At 37.8% G+C, this 16,064-nt stretch overlaps 1 protein-coding gene across 1 annotated transcript; it reads left to right on the top strand.

Annotated features, from left to right (window-relative positions):
* The first annotated feature begins 1,537 nt into the window (after nucleotides 1–1,537).
* On the top strand, nucleotides 1,538–15,951 carry cln6a (CLN6 transmembrane ER protein a). The gene is made up of 7 exons (XM_017414199.3): nucleotides 1,538–1,703; nucleotides 4,005–4,125; nucleotides 4,228–4,326; nucleotides 8,120–8,308; nucleotides 10,486–10,541; nucleotides 12,767–12,889; nucleotides 14,634–15,951. The coding sequence occupies exons 1-7, from the start codon at nucleotides 1,663–1,665 to the stop codon at nucleotides 14,902–14,904; spliced, it is 900 nt and encodes a 299-aa protein (XP_017269688.1). The 5' UTR covers nucleotides 1,538–1,662; the 3' UTR covers nucleotides 14,905–15,951.
* The last annotated feature ends 113 nt before the right edge of the window (nucleotides 15,952–16,064 follow it).

Here is a 16,064-nt window from a genome sequence, read left to right as displayed (position 1 = left end):
GTGATTTTTTTTATTGCTCTGTCTGAAAACACAGTTTTATTAAAAATACACACAAGTCCAGATGCTTTTTGTTTTCACAGTATTCACTCAATAATCTTTTATTAATTGAATGCCCCTAAAGTAGTAGCTGAACCACTGAGCTACTGCAGCCCCAGTGGGGTGGGTATGTTGTATGTATTAAGGGTTTTTCATCCATCCATCCATCCATCCATCCATCCATCCATCCATCCATCCATCCATCCATCCATCCATCCATCCATCCATCCATCCATCCATCCATCCATCCATTCATCCATCCATCCATCCATCCATCCATCCATCCATCCATTTTTTTTACCCACTTCTCCTTTCTGGGTCACGGGGAGCTGGTGACTCTCTCCAGCAGTCACTGTGTGAGAGGCGGGGGACACCCAGGACATTCACACTCTCACACACACCTAGGGATAAATTTAGAGAAGCCCCAGGTTGGACATTGATCCTGCAACCTTCTTGCTGGGAGAAGGTTATAAAACACTTTGTGGCGTCATTACTTAAAACACTCCTGACAGCATGAAATGCAGTCTTTGTGGACTGTTTATCTCTCTCTAATTAGAGGATGAAAGAAAGTTTAAATCCAGTGACATAAAGGCTTCTTTAATTTGTTGATCACAACTCAAACCCCTTCACATATAATTAGGAAAGAGTTCTTACGAGTCTCAGAGACATTAGGTGAATAAAAATCTGGCCAGTTTTTAAAAGACATAAAACTTCAATTCAATGGACACAAATTAACTGAGAAAATAGTTTCTCCAGGTAAAACATAGTGAGTTTATCTTTTCAAACTTTTGACACATTAATACAGAGAAGACATTGGTATAGCTAGTGATGCCTGTTTTTTCATTTTTATAAAAGTAATTTTGGTATCAAGCAAGTATCATAAAAATCCTCAAAATTTAGTTTGTAACTGCAGCAACACTAGGGGTAAACCCCCCAAGCTTTAGGTTTTACAAACAAGTTTTTCTCGTGAAAATAAAAGCTCACCTTGTCCCCATCATCTGAACACAGAAAAGCAGAAAATGTGTGATTTAGAGATTAAAATACAACTTTATTACTACATGCTGAGCTTGTGAAAAGGATTTCAATTGTATATATATATATATATATATAAAGAGAGCCTTTCTGTTTATATTTCAAAAATTATGTAGACATTGATAGTAATGTATATGTTTACAGCCTGTTTTTTTTTTTTTGTATTTTTATTCGGTATTTGTATTCATTTAATTCATTCATTCATTCTTCATCAACATGTCTGTCTATTGCATAAAAAAAGAATAGCCTACATGCACATTTCTTTAATTTGTGTATTTTAAATACTTCTTATTTTTATGAATGTTTGCAGTTGTCATGTGATTATAGTTTACGCTCACATTCCTGTAGTCATTCAAGTCATCTACAAACTATATGCCTGCAAGTCGTAATTCGGGGTTTACTTTGCCCTGACGCTGTCTTCTCGTTCTGCCGTTTCATTGGTGAATTCCTTCTATGGGCGGGGCTAAAATGAAAACAAGGAAGTGAAAACGCTTTAGAGTTTCACGAATGAGCCCCGTTAACTTCTCTCTGTTTGGACCTTGGTATTATTAGAAACCTGTTCATTAGACTGGCACAGCTTACACGGAAGTGACAATGGCAAATATACGAAAACGTAGAGGCGAAGATTTACACAGGTTTGTTCTGCTACGATCAGTAAACTCCATCATTTGCTTTGTTGTTTCGTTTTAATTCATTTAACTGGTTGAACAAACAGTATTTGGGTCGTTTAAGTCTTAGCTTACTATTACTACTGGAGAGCAAATTGTGGATAGCGACTTTCTTGTTGCATTCCAGGTTTATGCACAAATTATCTCCAATTTTCCTTCACTTTCTGTCTCTTTATGTCTTTGTGTCAGTTTCACTTATTCACACAGATGCTCTGTCCAGAGTTTACATGTTCAGAGTTTGTAAACCTGATGCTTTCTCAAGCTTCCTGGCTGTGGTCACCATATTGTAAAATGCTTTGCCTCATTTAAATCACAAGACTGTTTGCGATGATGTATATCTTCTTAAGCACAGCACCACAGACTGCAAAGCTGTGCAGAAAGCAGCTAATTTGTTGTTGATTGTGTGAGGTGGGATCTATGATTATTGACATATAGACGGGTGTGAGCTTGCTTATTTATATTAGCCTCACTGTTCTAATACTTTTAGAGGGGAGTTTAGGTGTGATCGGGTCACCTGGGCACATTTTAAAACCAAGTATGGACAGGGCTTCTTATCAGCTGTTTGGAAAATGGAAATTCTGATCTTTGTCTTTATGAAGTGTTTGTTAAACCTGCTTTCTGGAACAAATACCTAGCTAAAAAAATGTAAGATCTGATTAAACAATATGCCACAAAAGGAAGGATACCTAATTTACAATACTAATTTGTAACCACCTTCCTCCATCATCATTAACACTGGCTTTCCCCAGGGGTGTGTCCTGAGCCTGCTGCTGTACACACTAACCAAGTCCTCAGCCAATCTCCTGAGCAGTAATGTGAAGATTTCAGATGGCACAGAAGTGGTGGGACTGATTTCCTACTATGATGAGTCTTCATACTGACAGAAGGTGGAGGATCTGGTGGGGCGAGAATAACTTCGGCAATAATGTGGAGAAGACAAAGTATCTGGTCGTGAATTTCAAGAGGAGAAGCTACACTCCGTCTCCCCTGACATGGTCCTTAACCCTCCCATGGCTTTCGGGTCAAATTGACCTGAAGTTACAAGGGCTTCTGTTCCTCTCTCTACCTCATCCCTTTTGAGGGCTTCAGAAGGGTTAAACACCTCCATCATCATTAAAAAGGCCAACCAACACTTATATCTCCTCAGGAGAATGGACTCACTGGTAGCTTTATACAGACGTGTGAAGGAGAAGAACCCCAGTTTCTCCAACGGCGTCTGGTCTGGGAGCTTTATGACATCTACATCTGCAGGTGCAGAAGTAGTGCAGACTGTATTATGGAGGCTCACACTCACCCGTCCCATGGACTGACCCTCTTCTCTCAGTTGGGAGGTTGTGGAGCATCAAGGCCAGAACAATATGGCTGAAACACAGCTTCTACCCAGAGGCAGTCAGAGTGGTCCTTTAAACCTGCTCTGCCTCATATGTTGTTTTGTTTTCTTTGCTGTATTGGTTTGGGACTTTGTTGTTGCTGCTGGTCCTGAGGGCTAAAAACAAAAACCTTGTTACTTTTTAACTACTAAAGCTATCGTTTCAACTAACAAACATCCTGTTACCCATGTTAAGGTCAGTGAAAACAATCCAATTATTGGAACTCTGAATTAACAAGCATTAAAATAAAAACAATACAACAGTTTGACCAAAATTAACAAAAAGGTTTTAAGGAAAGACAATATAAGGACAGTGCCATGATTTTTTTAGTATTTATGTTTTGCTGTGTGGCTTAACATACAGTATTTATTTTTTTAAATTCGTAATAACATTGTTCAGGACACCTTATTTAGGAAGTTAGGGTTTCTCAGTGACAACAGCATTTCAGGCTAAGCTGGAGACTTCATAACCACTCTGTTCGTAATCCAGATCAGTTTGTCTTGTGTTGACAAACCGGCAGGGCTAAAGGGCCCGTAGGGCATTCAGTGGCACTCGTTCAATGTAAATACACAGCTCTGTCTCGGCTGAGCCACGAGGAATTTGTTCAGCGTCCGACAGGAAACTGCACAGCTGTTCACAATAAACAGTAAGTTGAATGGGTCAGCAAATCCACAGCTGGTGCATCATTGTCCTGCTGTGATTGTGTTTGGATACAAGAGAGAGAGAAAACAAACAGCTTAGTGGTTGATATACGGACATGTAAATCAGACACATGGAGTCTTCCTGCCATTGCTTAGCAACAGTGTATTACAATCAACTCTTCCTTCCTGCTACCCTTTGTCTTGGTAATATTGTTTCACCAGAATAACTTATTGTCGTTGGACATGTGCATTCACAGCCCAGCTGGTGTTTTGAAGGAAAACGTACCACAGAGGAGAGGGCAACACTTCCACTTTGATCTGTGGCTCTGTCTGACGGTGCAGAACTGGGTACTTGACTTTGGGAGGCCTATTGCCATGGTAAGGAGGCAAACAGCAGCTTACATCAAGCTTATGTGACTGAACGGGTAATGGGGATTCAGTAGATATCAAATGTTTTCTTGTGTCATACATATGTGTTAGATCATGCTTCCTCTGGAGTGGTTTCCCCTGAACAAGCCCAGTGCTGGAGACTACTTCCACATGGCGTACAATGTCATTACGCCGTTCCTAATGCTCAAGGTAAATCTTTACAAACACAGCTCTCGATTAATAATGCATCAACTTTTTCTTTCTTTTCTGTCCGAAGGCCTTTTTACAATTTCATGCAGTGCCTCAATAGAACAAACCTTGTAGAATATTCACCACCCACCACCAGAAGGTGAAGGCATACAATATGTTTGCCAGTCTTTCTGTGTGTGTGTGTGTGTGTGTTTAAGTGTCTTTTACCCGAATATCTCATAAACCACTGGAAATATTTGAATGCAACTTACAGAAAGTAATCACTGGATGCACATCTACAACTGATTATCTTTCGGAGTCAATTCAATTCAAAACGTCTATAACTCAGTCAGTTTAACAGATATTGTGCCTAAATTTGCTGTAATAGAAGCTGACAGTTATTCACAACTCATTCTCCAAGTGCTAACAGATCGTGTGAGATCCTGCAAGGTAAGAGAATATTGCATGAGATTGCACATAATGTTATTTTCAAGGTCCGTTATTTTGCAGCATAAGATCATCTTAGTTCTAAATACGTCACAAAACATGGCAAACAATATGTATTCCTTCAAGGAATGTTAAGCTTTTATTCGTTTATGTTTTAGCCTTTATTTACACTTACTTCAGTCAGGTGAATCTGTGGTGTCCCTCAAAACAAAAATCCATACCCAACTGTGGATTGTTTTGATATTACCTTAATTTTATTTTGTATGTTTATTAGGATCAGCAGCAATCATAGAAGCACAAAGCAAATCAATTATCTTTCTCTCCTTCACATATTGTCTCTTCTGACTGAGTTTTGCCTGTTAGGACACTCGGTATTTGCTCATCATTTTGTCCTTTTCTGTTTCAGTCATTCATAGCTCAGTCCTCAGTTCCTGTCAGAGCCACATACAGGACGTTGTTAAAACCCATTCACAAAATCTGCAGGTTTTCTGACAGCGAAGAAAAATGGGTGTTTTCAGGCAAACAGCTGATGCAAGAAAGCCAGAACTGCCAACAATTTATTGGAGGAAGGAAAATACACCTGTGTCAAGAAACTCTAGAAGAGAAAACTGCAAAATAAAAATAAATAAAAATGTGTAGCCAGACACAAGCATTGTAGTTTTAATGTCTCTTAGTTGACGACAGTTTATGTAAAGACTAAATAAGAATAAGTAGCGAAAGAAAGATCTGTAGTAAAGGACTTATTTAGTCTATTGTCAAACATATTTGGGAGTGTGTCCCTCTTGTCCCTCAGGTCTTTATGACTCACTTAATGTGAGACGGTAAAGGTGTGCTGAAAACTGCAGTGCAGTTTTCAGAGCTATTTCCAACACTATGCTAAAGACTTCTAACAACAACAACTTTAATTTATCCCCGGTGGGACGTGCTTTGTTTAGTTAGTCTTCTATTGATTGTCAAAACATGTCTTTGCAGAAATTATAGTTTATACTTTTACCAAGGCAAGGACTCAAAAGTGATGTGAAAGCACGTGTTCAGAAGAAACTGTCAGAGGTTGAAAACTAGATGTTTAAGGGTAAAATAAATAAATAAATTCACAGACTTGATTTGTTCACTTGAAGGAGGTTTTTTTGAAGTTTAGCTTTTAGTTACAGTTTTGATCATTTTAGCTTCAAGTGAGCAAAACAGCAGCTAAAAGCTGAAATTAGCTATACGGCAGCCTAAAACTAGAACGAGAATAAGAAGACAAAAACAGAGCAAGCATGCTGAGGTAGATTTCAGAGAACAATGTTTTTGAAGGAACTGAAGCCATGTCACTGTGTTTTTAAAGGGAAAAAACGTGAATAAATTTAAATAATTCAAAAAGCGGAAAAATTACAAATGCTAAAAGTCATAGCACGCTATTCCTGATAAAGCTGATCGTTTTGATATATGAATGGGTAAAACAGTACAAGGTTTGTAGAAGTAGTTTGGTTGCAAAACTATTATACAGAAAAACTGCTATTGGTGTTAAGTCAATTATTCTAACTAATGCACCATTTGTGAAGCTGCACAACATTTTTCTAATGCTGTAAAAACAAACTATACCATAGTAAGCACTAATGAGATAGGCATGAGTCTGTTGAAGAGGTTAATGGGTAAAATTACTTTTAATTAATTGAGGGAGGGTTTCTGTGTTTTTCCACAAATACTAACTCCACACTTTCTGCTCTGCAGGGATAAACACTCGTCTAAGCTTGTCAAGCAAATAAAGGTTTGCAGACAGAAGCAGGGGTGATTCATGAACCACAGTCACGGCAACATTTGTCTTTTAGAAGCCAGAAAGGCCTCATGTGGACATGTGTTTGGGGCAATATTTCCATGACCACCAACATTCTTCACAGGAGTAAATCTTGCTATTTACGTCGAAGTTCCTTTTGAGAAAAATGTCTTTACTCTGTACTTATTGAGAGGGGAAAAAAAAGATGTTTTCTTTTTAAGCAGGAATCAGCTGAAGAAAGAGATGTTTTTGGAGCCTCACCTTGTGGCTTTCCGTGGAGATGCACAATAATACACTTCCTTATTGACTTGTTGTCAGGCAGCGAATGACTTTTCCTTCACCTTTTTAGACGGTATGTTTGTTCGCAGACAGCAGAGGTTCTGCTTGTAGAGCAGAGATTTAGGTTGCCTTCTAATGGGGGAAAAAAGCTCCACTGTGAGCAAATTTTAAGCAGTATTTCTAGCATTTAAAATATGGTTTTATTCAAGGGAAAGAACCTGATTAGATCCAGTTTATGTATTATTCTAGCATGGTGGAGTAAATGGAGAAACCAATTACTCAGCCATCCTCCAGTTTTTGCAGATGGTCAGCAGTTGTGTTTCCCTTTAAATTTTATAATTTATAATCTTGTTTTATATTTTCATCAGTTTATAATTGTAACACTTCAGGACAGAGGGATTCGGGTTTATTGGAGTTGATTATCATCTTTATAAAAGAGTTAAAAATCAGGTGTTTGGTTATTACCTCTGCCAAGGAGGTTTATGTTTTCGGTGGTATCTGTTTGTCTGCTCAAGATCATAAAAAAGCTATGAACAGATTTTCATGAATTCTTCAGGAAACGTCAAACATGATACCAGGAACAAGTCATTAGATTCTGGTGGTGATCCAGATCACGATAAGGATTCAGGAATTTTTTAAGGATTCCAATCGGACAGTGACCCTACAGCCTCGGGGGAGGTTTGTGCTCTCGGAGTGCTTCCAGTTTTTTTTTTTTTTTTCCTTCTTTGTTTCTGGATTCAAATCCAATGTAAAACATTTTTATGTTTTGGTCTTGCTAATTTTCTTCACACTAAACTCAAATGATTCTTTGAGAAAAGTAACAAGTTGGCAGATTGCTGTAAAACAAGGCAGATTGTTTTCATTTTCATGTAGAGTTTTAGACACTCAGCACTGTCAAAAAGCAGCAGAATAAAGAGAAACAGACTGAAATTGCAGAATTTATGAAAAAAATCACATTACTTTTCCTTTGGGGATGGAGGTTTCTCTTGAGATTGCATGATTAAACTAAAAACAATGCCTTGGCGATGTATTATTCATTACATTTATGGCAGATAGTTGTTTGAAATGAAGAAAGAACCAGACATATGGCAGGAAGAACAAAAGCCACTGGAGCTCAGCGGGCAACAACAAGAATGTTCCCTCCAGACATTTCCACAGCAAACTCAAGGAAAAACACATCACACTATCATTAGAGCTGTCTGACTCCACTTTCTGAAGTAACTCACAGATGCTGCTGTTGCTGACCCAGATTCCTGGAGATGGAACGAAAATAAATATTTAGGATGCAGCTGCAATCAAGTAAAGAATAAATGTGTCACTGTTTGATTCTAGCTGATCGAGCACACTCCAAGGGCCGTGTCTCACACAGCTGTTTACCTCTGCATCGTCACTTTTGTCATGGGCGCCAGCATCCACCTGGTGGGAGACTCCATCAACCACCGGCTCATCCTGAGCGGCTACCAGCTGCACCTGTCAGTCAGAGAAAACCCCATCATCAAAGACCTGAAACCAGCTTCACTGGTAAGACCCTCGCTCCTGCTTCGTGACTGGGACTCTGGGAAAACGGTAGCGCTACTCATTGCTGTGCCATGAAGACCTGTCAAAACAAATCATAATGTAAAAAACAAGATCTGCGCCATATTTTTTCTCTTATTGATGGGTAATGTGTCCTTAAATTAAATATTTAAAAGCAAGACTTGTAAACCGCTGCCAACTACCATGTTTACCTACGAAAACAGCCAATGTGACAAAAAATGGGACATCAATGGCTCCTTTTGGGCCGTTTGGAAAAGCCGAAAGATTTTGATGTAATGGTACATTTACATTCAGATATATTAAGTAAAGAATGCAGATAAAATGTTTTGTTTACATTGGGTGCATACCTGCATTTCAAACTGTCATAGCAATATGTTTGGAAACCTACTGGAGTAAACGCTTTCAAACAGCACCATCTGATATGGTTCAGGAAAACCTTTTTTATGTTTGAATTTATACTTGGCAAAGAATATCTTTAAGAGGTTGGATCTGTGGTGCATACAGTATTGGACAAAGGATGACCTATTTAATATTCTTATTTTACCACTATATACTGTAAAATGGTAAAATTAAAAAAAAATGTTCGTCTGACTTGGGATTTATTTTTTTCATAGTAATTTAGTATAAGAAAACTAGCTTTTCTTATGTTGTACAAAACATTCCTGCATCAAGAGATTTGTTTAAACTAGCAATATTTAATCAGGTTTAAACACCCCCGAACTGCAAAGTTGGACAGTAATGTTTTTGCCTGTATGTGTGTGTGTGTGTGTGTGTGTGTGTGTGTGTGTGTTTGTCTGTATGTAACCAAAGTATCTTGCAGTAACTAACCATTGGATGTACTTCTACAACAAAGTTTAGTTACCTTGTGGAGTCAGCCCCATTCTAGTTGGCTGCCTCAGCCACCTGACAATAAAACAACACAAAAATGGCTATAACTCAGTTAATTTTACAGTTATTGAGCTAAAATTTGATGTGTTCATAGCTGATAGTCATTCACATCACATACTCTGAGGGGGATGTCGTGCATGAGATAGTGCACATTATTTTCAAGATTTGACCAAAACGGCTACAACTTTGCACATATTTCTCAACATAAGATGATTTTAGTGTAAAACACTGGCATGAAAGACGGCGGGTGATAAAGGAGTGCTTGGCCTTTAGTTAATATATACTGTATGCCACCTCTTGCTTTTTTCACTGTTATTCTGATGACACTTATTTCATAAACATAAGTGGTTTGGCTGATGTTAAAAGGATCTCTTGGGAACTCTGTGAATCTGAGTGCAGAAGGACTTAAAGGAGTTACGTCCTCACAGTGCCAAACACGGCCAGTAGCCAGTGATTTATTTTGTCTTGGCTCCTTCCCGCAAATCACCAGGTGTTATTTCTCTTATTCCTAATTAAGCAGATGTAATCTAAAAACGACTTAGCAACTTGAAGGATTCCTGAAATATAACTACTCCTGAGAAGCCTTTTGCAGCTCTTTTCTAATTTGGCGCTTCGTGTTTGCTTTCTTAATGCGCTGTAACATGTTTCTGGTTCCAGTTTTCACCTGCGTTTTTTTCTGAGCGCATAGAAATACCCAAAATTCATAAAGATTCTTGTATTTACATGTTTCTATTTTCCTGAATAATAGCTATTTATAATATTTGAGTAAGAAGCACAGATAAATGACTTTTTTTAGGTGAAATGAGACTCTTCCTCACTTATGCATCCTTCATTTAGTGAAACACAAAACAATGACACATTTACCTGGTAAACTGGAGACTGAAATTCATATGGCAGTTTACGTGAGAGTTTGTAATTTTAATTGAGGGGGAAGTGCAACAGGGATTATTTTTGAATGGCTTGAAGATGCATAACATTTTCCTCGTTAGCTGTAATGGTGGTGGAGCCATCAAACAAAGTTTCTCTCACAGCCTTTCAGCTTGCTGGAATCTGAAAGCTCAGGGCCGTGTCTTGTGGTTCGAATGAGTTCTAATTAATCTCTTGTGTTCTGATAGAAAATGTGTTTTTCCCTCCGTGTGGAGCTGTAACAGTAGGTGGCAGTGTTGCACAATGCTCCAGGTGGACTGAAACACCGTGTCAGGGTAACATATCTGCTGAAGTGTGATTCTTTCATTAATTCAGCCTTTTTTTTGTTTTGGCTTCTTCCTTCACAGATTGACTCCTTTGAGCTGCTGTATTATTATGATGAACACCTGGGACACTCTCTGTGGTATGTGTTTGTGATAATTACATGCATTGTGCATGCACAGCATGATGACTCAAGGATTTGTTTTTCTCTTCCTGTGTGAATTTCAGGGATGTGTTCATGCAATTAAGGAGCAATCGAATTCTGAACCACTTTGAATATGTGAGCAAGAGATGATAAATATTTTACAGTTAACAATCATTACACCTCCAGTTTCTAAGCTCCCTCGCATGTTTTTGACACAAGCAAACATATGAAATAGATGCTAAGGTGTACAGCTGGTATTACTTAGATATAAAATGATTTCTAAAGGACGCCGGTCTGAAATATGCATCGATGCTTACGTCTGTCTTGGCTCAGCAGAGAATAAAGGATGGATTTGCAATCTGGGCCAGTTTAGTGTCTAATCATGACTGAGAAATTGTGCCTGCAGGTGTGCTGAGTGCTCTGGATGGGATTCCAAAATCTACGAGCACCCACGACCAGCTCATTTCAGTAATGACCATACCCCCCTCAGCCACGGATGACACAAATTAGCATAAAGTCACAAACAGGAAACACATATCTTGTTCATAAGCATAGACAAAATGACCTGTGCAGTAGTTTATGATGGCCTCCTTAGCTCAGAGAAAAAAAAATACATAACACAACATCTTTATTAGTTTAAATTATAAAGATACATGTATAATAAATATTTACATGGCAGGTTTGCAGTTCAGCTACATTTAAACGTTAATTTTTATGGCTCAGGATCAACAAGCCCACATACGTGAAGAGGAGTCATAAAATCCCCAAATGGAGCCAAAACAAAACCCAAATGTATTTGCACTTGCCTAACAGCTAACTGTCTCCATCATCTGCAGGGATATCTGCAAACAGCTTTTATTCCTGAAGGTATTAAGGAAAAAAAGAGGGGAAAAAACAAAACAAAACAAAACTTGGCATTCAAATCCTCTACTCTCTGATATAATGTTGGGGAAAATGTGGAAAATGCGTTCCGACTGAACAAAATAAATTACCGGCTCTTTCTTTAAGCCAAACAAACTACAAATGGTGTTAAAAGAGAAGAAAAAAAAAGGCGCTATGAAAGGCTGCAAACTGATTTGGTTCAGTAGGTGTTGCACGCCTCCAGGCTGTCTCCGTTTCCTACAGCCATGAATTAAACGGGGCGGCAGTCATTCTGATAACATATTCACTTGGTATTCTGAACGCATTTACACAAATGAAAGATCTTTTCTTCGACAGACTCTCCCCTCCTGCCAACAGAGGGGGAAATAAAATGTCTCAGTGAGAATAGCATGGATTAAGGAAGGTGCACTCTTTTTAGACGGTGGAATGAAAAGGTCTCATTGTATTGTGTTAAAACCTATTGTTATTATTATAAATTGTCCATTTCGTCCGATTAAATTCACAGCTGTGCAGCTTCAACATGTTCCTTCTGCTCAGCAGTAGTTTCTGACAGTCATTGTGTTGTTATTGTTACAAGGTTCATTTACCACGATGATCATCGTAGCGCTTTTGCCATTTAAACTTTAACTTTGATAAATTGCTCGGCTCATATCCACTTTTTTTTTAATAGCCCAACAAATCTCTAGAAGTCGCCACACTGGGTGTCATATAAATCCACTTCTTATTTTCTTATTATTCCGCAATAATTATCTCGGCTTGAGGTAATCTGTGCTTTCTTTATTCGCTGTAAGGAAATCAGTGTTTGAAGCACAAGAGAAAATCCTTGAAATGAAAGAAAGAATGAGAAATATTATTCTCAGCATTTTTCCTTTCTGCCTCCAACTGTTTTTCTTTTGTTCATCGTAAAAACTAGTATTTGTGAATACCTACCTACCACAAGCAACGTGTACCTTTTTTATAGAGAAATTCTAGGAAAAATATGAAGAATTTCCCCAGAACTTTGTCCCTGAGTCGGCCTCTGATGTATTTTATACTTTTTACATCTGCTGGATTGCGTTAGAGAAAAGCTTTTATATTTGCTGCCCATTTCTGATTAATTTTTTTATGCTAAGAGAAGCGTTTCTTATTTTAAGACAGCTTTATGGGTTTTGTAAAAAGAGTTTTGATTTAGCTGCAGCCTTTAAAGGAATTAATTTAAGGTCCTTTAGAAACTGAAATTGTGGACTAATGCACACAAAAGCAAATTGCACTTTCCCTTAAGAAGCATTTGTCGGACACAGAAACAGGAATGTCAACACTGAATGAGAGTGCAGTTTATTTATTATATTTATTTCTTTTAGGTATATTCCCTTCTTCATCATTCTGTTCATCTACTTCAGTGGCTGCTTCTCGAACTCTGACGAGCAGAAGAAAATTCCTGTTTCAGGTTGGCTGCTGATGGGACCCAGCGCGCTCTACTACTGGTCAGTCACTGGAGATCTTTAAAAACCTCTGGTTGAACATTATTAACACATATACTGTTGTCATGTTGGGTGGAGAAGGAGGCGAACCCAGAGCGCAGACTCAGCTTTTAAAAAATAAACTTAATTCATTAAAATAAAAGATGACTCCACAGCTCTGCTGATATGGCAGCAAAACCAAACATAACAAAGTCCAAACTGAGACATAAGACGAGAGGACAATCAGACAGTTCATGAAGCGACAATGAACCAGCAGTGAGTGGAGGAAATGACCGGGTTTTAAAGAGGGAAATTAGGGGAAGTGGGCACAGGTGAGATGATTACAACTAGGATCAGGTGAAGATGGGCGTGGCAGGAAAGCAAGAGACTGACTGAGGAGAAGTGAATGATGACATGAAACAAAGACATGAGGAACAAGAACTGAACTAAGACTAACCAAGATGACTGAATAAACTCAAACTGAAACATGAAGACAATAAAAGCAATAAACTGAATACAAAAACACAAAGAAAGCCCAAATATTGACAAATGTGTTCTGAATTTTTACATATTACGTGAATAGATACAAAAAGAACCAAACCTTCATTTAGACGTTACCAATACAGCAGGAAATGTTGGTGACTCGTTTTGTGCTGGTATGACAAAATAAAATCTGTTTACAGCCTGACATATTGACTATATCTACATCAAAACATCATAATTCCCTATAAAGACATATTCAGACTCACAATGTAAATGCAGCAGCATCTGCTGTCTGCTTTCTCTGGTAGCATTTCCATCTGCATCATACGTGTTTAATGCTGAGTGAAGGATTTATGGTGTGCAACCAGAACAGATTTGTGTTTTATGTGCAGTCATTGAAGCTGCTTAGAGTATAATTTCCAGTAGCTATCTTTATCTCTTAGAAATAACACTATGTGCACGTTTATATGCTGATTTGTTGAAAATGAATTGGATCTGAAATGGAGGATGAGGAATATGTGGCAACCCTGTTTACCAAATTTGAGAAATTTCATGAAATAAAATATGAAATAAGTTGCACAAAATAACTGCATTTTCAATGATTTTAACATTATTTTACCGTTGTTGTAATATTTTCAATTTTATTTTCAATTTCTCGTGCAGAATAGTCACCTTATGATTCAAATCTCTTCAGAGAGATCTTGTGGAAGTAGTCATTTGATCTCTTAAAAAATGATTTTTTTCAATGGGAAATGTAACGACGGCTGTTGTTTGTGAACATTTCGACTAAAAACAGTAAAATAGAACAATGCGCCACATTTGCTTACAGTAATTAATATAGTTTCCACCAGTTAAAGCCATAATAGCTGTCAAACGTGATTTTTCAATGTTTTTGATTAAAATGTTTTTGTTTATGTTTATTATCTATGATAAAAAATAACCACTAAATGTGCATCATTCACTAACAAAAGTCTACGGCGTAATTTGTAATAATCAAGCAAAATCAGCAGTCTGGTTTTGTTGCCAACAATTAGAGCCGTTTGTTTACATTCGAATGCTGTTGAATTTAGCTGTGAACGGTTAAATATTTGCTGTCTTTAACACAACTTTTACACAAACCCAGCTCAGTGTGAGTTACATTATCTCCCAAACAATCATCTAATGATGTAGAAATTGTCTTAGAAGCATGAAGATTCAAACCAAAATCATTGTAAAGTTGTGCATTTTTACAGCCGTTTGTGTTTCTTTTAACATTCCTAACCTATTTTCCTTTTTTGTCTTGAAGGTACTTGGTCACCGAGGGACAAATCACCGAGCTCTTCCTCCTTACTCTCCTCGCCATGGTTGCCACGGTGACGTATCAACACCGTAAAGGCGTCAGCGCAGACAGCAACGGCCGCTTTCTTTTCTACAGCTTCAGTGTTGCAGCGCTGCTGGTGGTTCTGTGGGTGGTCTATCTGTGGAACGACCCGGTTCTCCGCAACAAGTACCCGGGCCTCCTTTACGTTCCGGAGCCCTGGTCCTATTACACCCTGCACGTCAGGAAGAGCCACTGAATGACATGTTCAAGTTCTCAAGACAGAAGTTGCTGAGTCCTTTTAATGCACTCACTTCTCTGTAAACACAAAGAAAAAAACAAAAAACAGAGTGGAAAATATTCTTGCCACAAAGAATCCAATCGTTCAGCCGCTGTACGCGTCACTTTTTTAACAAGCCAGAGGAAAAACGGGCTACAGAAAAAGGAGATGACACATTAAATCAATTCGTATGTCTCAAAAGCTGGATTCATACTGATAATTACTTCTGCTGCAGACCGAAACTGAAAGGAAGCAATTTGTTGCCAACTACCTGCAACTACACAGAAAAACAGGTAAAGGAATGGAGGCATAAGTTGTTTTTTTTTTTTTGTCAACCAGTTATAACACTTTATACCAAACATGCTACTCGGCGGACATTATTTAAATATGGAGCTGCTGCAGATGTTGAAAGAAGTAATTATTAAAGTCTAACATCTGGACCTGGTTCAGATCTGTGGCTCAATACTGATTCAAAAGTTTTAAAAATTAAGATTTGACAAACAGGATTTTTTTGTGTGTGTGTGTCTGAAATTAATTTCTTATTAACTATAAAAAGTATTTGTATCATTTAACTTAAACTTTCAGAATGAGCATAAAAAGCCATTTTCTTTTACCTAAATATCAATTTGTGTTTATATAATCTTGTCTAAAATGTATTCATTTGAAGCTTTTAAACCTGGACCTGTAAAGGCCTCTAAAGAAGTTGATTGTTAGAAGAAATGTCATGTAGAATGAGATTGTCAGAGTTATTCTGTATAGATCTGTATATGAATGTATAAAACTGTTAGTATATTTGCCACATTGTGTTTCTTTTTCTACGTCTGCCAGATAAAACTCTGACCTCTGTGTTGTTTTCACAGAATGAGAAGGCGTTTATAATGACGCTTCATGTGGATGACAAGAGCAAGCTTTAATTAGTTTTGAATATACACATTGTGATGAGAAGCACAGATGCAGGTCGACTTTTTAAACTTTGAAACAGTGTTTGACTGCAGAACAAATAAAATAAATACCTTTAATAATAAATATTTTTTAAAGTCTCACTCCTCACTTCTGTTTCCTGACTGAGTAAAGTTTTCTGGGTGAAATTTTGAAATATAAGAAGAGAATCCCACTTTCTGCATTCCTGTAATATACAT

This window comes from Kryptolebias marmoratus, linkage group LG15 (genome assembly GCF_001649575.2).
Source record: "Kryptolebias marmoratus isolate JLee-2015 linkage group LG15, ASM164957v2, whole genome shotgun sequence".
Classification (NCBI taxonomy): Eukaryota; Metazoa; Chordata; class Actinopteri; order Cyprinodontiformes; family Rivulidae; genus Kryptolebias; species Kryptolebias marmoratus.
The sequence above is the reverse complement of the archived record's forward strand: the minus strand, read 5'-3'. Positions and strand labels throughout refer to the sequence as shown.